This window comes from Patella vulgata, chromosome 9, assembly GCF_932274485.2.
Source record: "Patella vulgata chromosome 9, xgPatVulg1.2, whole genome shotgun sequence".
In the NCBI taxonomy this organism is placed as follows: Eukaryota; Metazoa; Mollusca; class Gastropoda; family Patellidae; genus Patella; species Patella vulgata.
Genome location: NC_065887.2, coordinates 17306273 through 17315155, shown reverse-complemented (window position 1 = coordinate 17315155; position 8883 = coordinate 17306273). Strand labels below are relative to the sequence as shown.

General features: G+C 35.6%; 1 protein-coding gene across 3 annotated transcripts in view; it reads right to left on the bottom strand.

Moving 5' to 3' along the window:
• Window positions 1-3554: 3554 nt before the first annotated feature.
• LOC126832036 (innexin unc-9) overlaps window positions 3555-8883 on the bottom strand; it is a 78062-nt gene continuing 72733 nt past the window's right edge. For all 3 annotated transcript variants that reach the window (XM_050562732.1, XM_050562730.1, XM_050562731.1), the window contains exon 3: window positions 3555-7556. In XM_050562732.1, coding sequence (XP_050418689.1) covers window positions 6353-7556 — 1204 coding nt within the window. In that variant the 3' untranslated portion in view covers window positions 3555-6352. The remainder of the gene's footprint in view (window positions 7557-8883) is intronic.

Sequence of the window (8883 nt, the reverse complement as noted above, 5' to 3'; positions counted from 1 at the left end):
CTTGATCTTATTAAAAACGATAAAAAAAATTATTAATTTGAACAGGATGTTATTGCATTTATTAATTTCTGTCATCTCCAAATTCTGGGAAGCTTGCTGAAAGTGACCCTTTTTTGTGATTTAGATTTGAATTGTCGTTTTTGGTGAAATCAATCAGAATGTGACTGATGTAAAATGCCTTCTGACCCCATTCAGGAAAGTATGAATAAAATTATGTACACCTAAATTCGATAGTTGTTTAGTAAGATCTTCCATTTAGGTGTTATTATTATTATTAATGTATTCTTTCTTTGGAATTTGTTTCTATATTAACCTGTATTTGATATAATTAATTGGTATCATGTATTAATTAACTAACCTGCCATTGTTTTTGTAATGCAAAGATGAACTACTCAGGAAAATAATAAAATCCTTTTTATATGAAAATAATTTTACTGTATCCAGAACCAGCATAATTCATAATTGTAAATAATAAAGTCATGTTGGATTTTATAAATATTATATTTGTCTTTTTGCTTATTTATTAATTTCTTACCCAGTGGAAAAGGGCAAGTCAGTTGGGTGAGGTGAGCTGGGGGTGAGAGGCATCACAACTGGTTGCATTTTGCTAGAAAGTTTGTCAACCTAAAATTCAGAATGGCTGGGGCGTGGTTCACATAGGTCCCTAAAATAACTACGCTAAAAGTCTCTCTTTGTTTTTTGCCAATTCCGAGTAAAAAAAACCCAAAAGTAGTACCCTATGCGTTCCTTCCTTGGGTTTAGGCCGGTGATCCTAGGGGGGTTGGATGGCTGAATGGTTAGCGTGCGCGCGCTGTATCATAAAGTCTGCCATTGAGTCGACTGGCGTGGTTTCGAATCCCCCCGGTTGTACGTGGCAAGGAGTAGGGTCACTTGTCCAACCTCGTGGGTTTTCTCCGGGTCCTCCGTTTTCCTCCCACTGCTAAAGACCCCTACGCGCAAGCGAATTATGTAAATAAAATTAAAAACCATATGTTAGTCCCGAAATGACCTAGTTTGTGTCGAGTGGACGTTAAACCCCATTTCTCTCTCTGTCCTATTCATATTTGAATGAGTAATATCATTTAAACAAATTTGAATAGTTCTAGTTATGATCCATTGTGTGGTTTAGGGAAACTTTTCTAAAAGAGTGGTCAAGAAACTTTATTTAAACAGATCTTGAGTGGAAACGAAGAGGAAAATGTCTTAAATTTGCCATTGACGCGTCACTTTGCAATTTTGGCCCTATTTAGTTCAACCACGGTGAATTTAATATGCAATCTTGATTGTGTGAGTTGTGACACGGATGCGTAAGATGAATTAACTGAACTTGCATGCAAGTGCTTCAGATGCTAGAGGTACTTTCATACACCCGAGACATTTTGATAAGTGTGTCGTTATTTGGAGGGGTTGTCTATTGGATCTTAAGGGGGACACCTACCGATATGTATAATTTTTTGACCGTATATCACGCTTAAATGTATGAAATCTTCTGAAAGGGGTACAGGTAATCGAGATACCCTTTGAATTAACCAACTTACCTAGAAACTCAAATTTATCCTTGGATAAAAAATATTTTGGGCCTCAGTTTTAGGTTTTAGCATCGGGAGCGTTGGAATAACCCCTCCAAATTTTCAAACGTTTATGCAATATCCTTACCCCAAAAGCTTGAGGGCGCGTTGGAAAGTGGCCGGTGCATTACATATACCAAACTCCCATCCTAACATGCTCGAACAGGCTATACTTGGTGACGACGGTGGGTTTCTTTGCCAGTCACGTCCTAAGAGCAAAACCAAGTGGAGTTTTTCTCGTGCTTTGTTTTACTAGGGGAATAGAGTCGCCTTTTGAATTCACTAGATACGGTTCTTGGTGGATTTTTAAAACGGCGGTGTGGTTATTCATAAGGGTCTATGGAAATTAAAACATTTCCAGATCATAGATGTCGAAAGCTTTTTGCGCAGTTATCTTGCCGGTCATAATTTGAATTTTAAAGGTTATGACGCTATACTGATGATATTTGTAACACTTAGTGAGATTTGGTGATCAAGGAAAGTAAGCATTGCATTTAAAAAACAAATGTGATCGTAAATTTCGAATGGAGGCAGACCACCATTAAATTTCAGCATCTCGGTACCAACGAATTGTAGTTCGTCTATTTATAGCAATTCTCTCTCTCTCTCTTTTCTCCCCTTTTGCATGCCCATTTGTGTTGATTTTTTGGTCTAGAATGGACGAAGAGGGTTTGAATTAACATTTTCTGCCAGGTTTTGGTAAATATTCATGATTTTGAGGCGGAAGGATACGAGGGTTATCAGGTTAGCTACGGCGATATGTACGGCAACTAGTTACATGTTTTTAGTATGCTTCTTCAAGTTTGTGTATCTCAAAATTTTGGTGGTCAACCTCATACAAATTTTAGTGCAAAGACATGACCATTTGTTCCTCTGTAGTGAAAAGCATTCAGCCCAACGAAAATTTGGGGAAAAGTTGGAGGTGGGCAAAGAGGCCAGAATTAACATTGAAGTCAATGGGGAAATTAATGGTGGTCTGCCTCCGAATATGTTTGGCAGAGTTATCTTTTCGTTTACATTTTTACTTTTAAGGCTACGACAGAACCCTTAGTTGTTGACAATGATTTTAGCTTTGGCACAGATGACGTCATTTTTATTATGGTAAATTTCTAATAACACTGGTGTTAATATTATTGAAATAAAGAGAGTTGAAGCTTCTCTCCCCCCCCCCCCCAAAGGTTATTTAATCACTTTCATTCCAAGATAATTCCTCAGAGGGTCAAATGAAGCGTATATTAACAGACATTTTTTGGACCAATTTGATTTTCATGGGTTTATAATAAACATAAATGTGAACATATTAACAGTGCCTGTTGTTGACTGGAAATTTAATTACCGATAACTAAAATATTTTATTGTAATTTGTTGACGTTGGATATTTTTACTTTTGTTAATATATTTTACATGGTCGTTATTATATTAATACAGGGATCTATTATCTATACTAATATTTGTGACTGTCGTTTGTCTGTCTGTTCAGGGCCGGGGTTACGGACACGACCCGCCAGTAATAGTTCAAGTCACTGGCTCATGTAAGATATCTATAAGGTTTGCGTAGTGGGTTGTTTGTGGGGTGAGATGTGTAATGTGGGCACAAGTTGTTTTATTTAATCAAAAAGAAATGAAACTGGATTTAACGTTTCTAAACCAACCGGAATAATGAAGACGGACACATGACATGATGTGTGCTTTGAGGGACGTCCCGCTTATTCTACGTCGAATTACATAGCCAAGTGATTATGCTACGTACACTGAACCTCGAGTCCTCCATCCTGTGCCTGCACTCAAAAGGGGAAACCACGCTGGAAAAGGCCACGGATCGAACACGCGACCTCTTGGGTAATGAATGACCCCCGTTTTGATCGCTTAATTCAGACGTTAAGGTGCTGAACAAGTGTCGTTTGGAAAAAATGCTTAGGTCTTCAGAAGCCGTAGACGATGGGTGGCAATCAACACGGATGATTTCAACAAATAAGATACCAAAACTTGTATTATTACAGCAACATTTTTTAATAACCCAATAAATTTTATACATTCATTCATTCATTCAATGATCCTATAATCACACAATAAAAATATAAATTTAAACTGCATCATTTAATATTTTAGTATTTAAAATCTAGAAGAAATGATAATATTGGTGTTTCCATGACCGTCTTACCAGATGAGGGATCACATGACTCTCGACTAGAATTTTCGAAATCTAATTTTTTGGAGGCCAAATCAATGACTATCGACTATCTATAGAATTTTCAATATCCGGGGTTTTATTTGATATTCAATGACGATCGACTATCATTAGAAATTTCGAGGTTCAAAATGTTACTTGAAATTCAATGACTATTGACTACCATTAGAATTTTCGATGTCCAAAATTTATTTGACCTCGACAGTCGATGATATATATATACCGGTTTCGATGTCCCAATTTAAAAAAAATAATAAATGGCTTTACGGGTCATAGAGCTGCCAAGGCACACCGCATCAAATATTATCAATTCCTTAATCATTATAACACATCATTTCACAATTACATTTTGATTTTCACTGACCAGATTATCCAGATTGATATATCAATTTAGATTAATATGACTACACACTATATATTAATATAAGGGTTTAATCTATGTAATATGCACGGTGACTTGGATTCAAAAGGGTATTATCTATTTTCAGGCCAGGAGAGGAGGAGATCAGGTCTGTTAAGGAGGTCTTTCCATAAATAAATTCACCTGTTGGGAATTCTGGGTTACGGCTACTAGGGCTATAACCTACGCCTAACGCAAATCTTTACCCAACCTGGAAAAGACCTCTCTCATTGACAAACTACGATTCCCGTAAACATGGCAAATGTAGACAGATAATCACTCCACAGTAAAACCTGTGCAGCCGAGCTTTAAGGAGGAGGTAAGGGGAGGGGTAAGGGCTTATTCGGCAGTTCCCACTGGAGTCAAACTGTTTAAAACCAGATGTAAACCACGTTTCGTTTTATGTTGTACTCCATTAGTTTAAACATTTAACTAAGTGACTTTAATCTGCAATGGAGTGTTCTGCATTAGATGCAGTGTATAGTGATTTTCACAAAATTTTACTGCGACTGCGTAGACAGGTTTCATGAGCGTGATTTATCATTCTGCCACAATTAAAATTAATATATAATTTAATTCACTAAGCAGATATGCAAACAACTACACTACCTACATATTACTATAGAAATAGACTGGGGCTTTATGATTACAATAAACATTCTAAACTATATAATTAATTAATTTTACCTTCATGTATGTTTCTCGAAATAAAGATAGTGAAAATAGCTCAGTGTTAAACCGTCAACTTAAAATAATTTTAAATAATTCAAATACCCCTGTCTCGAACCACAGTAACTGCAATAATATACATTCTAAATACATAAAGAAGGCGGGCATATATTTATTTATATATATATATATAGACTAAAATTAAGATAACAGCTCTGTATATTTAAACTATCTTTTATAAAGTAGATAAATGGTATACAAAGCCAATTTTCTATTTATATACAGGAAGGTTGAAAATCTGAAATGCTTGATACACAATTACATTATGATATAAGCGAGGAAAAAATATAATATACATTAAACTTGAATAACGTCAATTCAGCATTTCAGAATAAACTATAAATTACTTTAGTTTTGTAGAAAATAATATAATACGCGGAAGCTGTAATGATGAAATTCCCAAATTATCAAAAATTTAAAAAATAAAGAAAAAAAGAAAGAAGTAATACCCCCTTTATAAAGGAAACAAATCACTTAAAGAATACCCAAACCACTGAACGAAAATAAAAAGATGGCAAAACCAATCCTTTGAAATTGAACAATTCGATGTTTAACATGAAATAAATGACTAAAAATGCACTGAGATTAGTGTGTAAAACACAATTAATGCCCAGAACTTTATCGCATTATATTCAGTAATATGTTTTTAAAAATAAAATATATAAAAAGCTATTTTAAATGTCTGAAACTTTAAGGCACATATGGTTTGAAACCAAAAAATGCACAATATTAATTAGGTCAATATATTAATTAAAATCTATTGCTGGAATACTTGAATTGCCAACCTCTGAAAGGCACGTAACGTAATATTGTGAGCAAAGTAGACATCGTTGTTCGTTGAGATATATAAATTACGTGACGTAATAGAATGTGTAACAGAAAAGGCATCAGTAGTCTCGATTAGAAACTTGATCTGGACTAGTTCTTGTTGTTCTGTAATACGAAATACTGGAAAAGATAACCTTAATGATTGTTTATATCATAGTAATTGACTACTGATCCGTTGGTATTACCGGTAATCACAGTACTGATGATTCGTAACAACTCATTTTTCCGGTGTTATGAGCGAACTGAGTTGCCCGATGTAATCACAGCTTAATAAAAGACGATGAGAATCAAAGTCCAGAAAAAACAGCCGTTTTTCGTTTCCGACAACTATAGTTGGAATGTGAATTGATTATGGGAATGTTTACTGATTGCCATGGAAACTACACTTTTGAATGATAAAAAAAACACCCCATCCACTCTATTAATTTTATACAAGATGGCAGTTATATATATATATATATATCTATAATACAGTTCAGCAGTATCACCACCTTTAGGCCAATCACACAACACCATGGAAGCCACGTGATTTGTTGTCAAACGCGAACTAAAGTCACGTTTATTAATAATATATTCATGAAAATATACAGATATTTCATATCGAAAAAAATCCTATTTATGTTCTGACAAGTTCAATTGTTAAGCATGTGATTCGTTGTTATCATCAGCATATTCCTTTTTAATCATCGGTTTACTTTTGTAGATTTTCCAAAGGTTTGAGACTAGGTCAGATAATAAAATATCGTTAGAGTTCTTGCCGATTAACCTAAGAACGAAGATGCCATCATCTCGCAGATACTGGTCAGCGAATTTCTTGGCAAACCGTTTGTCTTCTTCTCCGCGCACCTCATCCAAGAGTTTAAGATATTTCTTGATGTATCGGACTCGGTTCATCTTGAAGAGGACTCTCCAGATCCAGAAGCCGAAGTTAGCGACGGTTACAACAGCAACGACGACAAACCAGAACCAGAGGAAGATAAAGATCTTCTCGTTGAAAAGATTGATGGGAAGGACGCATTGCACGGTGTGTCGTTGAATGTTGTTCAGTTGACGAATGTCGAAATCACAAAGGGTTACTTTGGGGAATCTTGGCGAGTCCTTCCAGGCATGATCGTTATAGAGACCACTCAGCACCTCCATACCATACATGTTATACCACTCACCCATAAAAGCGTTGAGCAGGAAAAACTGACAGATAACGTTAACAACGTAGACCAATTTGACGAAAATATAAAGCCCGGTTAGGTAAGTACCATCTCTTTTTGAGCACAAAAAGCAACAGAGTTTGGAAACTCTTTCTCGAGCTCGGATGAGAGCGTTCCAATGATACTGGCGATGCGTCTCCAACCAACGATCCATGTAAACCGAGATATGACGCAACGTTTCTTCTCGTTTGTCCGGACTTCCTATTTGGGTATCAGTTGTCATGTTGACAATTTTTTCCAGGTTCAATCCCGATCCGCTATTGAAGATCCTCCAGAGGATGCTGGGTGCTTTGAAAAGGAAGGCCATGAAGAGGAGAATGATGGGCACCCACTGGTAGTAGGTGAGTTCTTCTGAAGATCTATTGTTATGCTCCACGGGAATGGTGTTGTCCATGGGAATATAGTACGTATTTTTCACCCAGCAGTATGATTTTGTGTAGGCTACATATGAGCCCGTAAAATGGGCGGGGCACCAGCATTCAATTGGGTTACCCACATACTGTCCACCACTGATGAAGATGGCGAAAATAACTAGAATAATAACAGTGTACAGATGGTTGACTCTGTCCACCCAATCATCATCATTTGATCCTCGAAGCTTGGAGTAGCTTGAGAAACCTCCAATAATGGCCGAAACTCTGAAATGAAAGAAAAACGATAATTGAATAAATGGGCAATATGCAACAAGAATTAAAAGCAATGTGTTAAATCAATACAAAATACATTTGGTTCTTCAACAGAAAATAGCTATGCACGAATAACCAAGATATTAATTTTTATTCACAAAGTAATTTCAACTGTGCAACTGATTAAATCGTTTTTATTAAATCGACAATAAGTATATGCACGCCTGAATAAATTTGTTGTCATGTGGATGTTTGCAAAATTTAATATGTTTGTGGATAACCATAATACAGCATGTTTTAAATACAAGCAAGGGCTGAGTGTGGTTGCTTTTTTATAATAATGAATACCAACTGAACAATAAGATTCTATATAAAAAAATATATTTATATATTTTATATATCAGTGATGTAATTGCCAAGGTAAATAACCAGATACCGGCCCCGTGTTTCTATTTTATGTGGAACAATGCTTTTAGTTTTACATGGTCTATTTTAAAACACGATTATACATTTCCGTGGTCTAGACCCTTGTTTGTGTGCATATTTACCAAATCCGTCAACATTTTGAAGCATTATTTACATAAAATAGCACAACAAATCTAAGATTCTTGTCAATGTTGATTTTGAACTGGCAGCTACACAAAAATATAGATTTCAGCCCAATGCTTTGCAAATGATGATCCAAAATCAAACACTGGCAAGATTTCATGCTTTTGACAACATTGTTGCGAAATTGTTCCTTTTCCATCATGTTATTTTGAAATGACAACTGTTTTCAATGTAATTCTGTTACAATTTTTATTAAATATTGGTCTGAATCTATTGTCATAAGGATACGTGATTTTCTTCATTGGTTGTATCGAGGAGTGACGATTCATTTCCTTTCAAACACAGGTGCCCTTTTGCTTCAACGTGCATGGTCTTACGTCACAGAGAGAGAGAGAGAGAGAGAGAGAGAGAGAGAGAGAGAGAGAGCTGGTTGTCACTGTATTTGTATACTTTATTAAAATGTCGTCAGAGTTTACATACCCCTGGTAAATGGACTGCAGGTCCACAATGGAATGATATAGCAAACATTTAGAAAGTTCTGCATTATCGCCAAGATAACGTCATGCATTTTTCGTTATCATTATCGAGTGAAGTAGGCGTTGTCGGACAACCTAAGTAAGTATTTAAGATTTTATACTAAAGGGGGTATGTTATTCAAATAAGTTCTAATTTGCATAAACACACAAAATATTGATATATCTATCAATCATGTGTACGACTTGTCATTTTATAAGATGAATTAAGGGAACATTTTACTTGAAAAATGTCAAGAGTGCAGCGTTAGAACAAG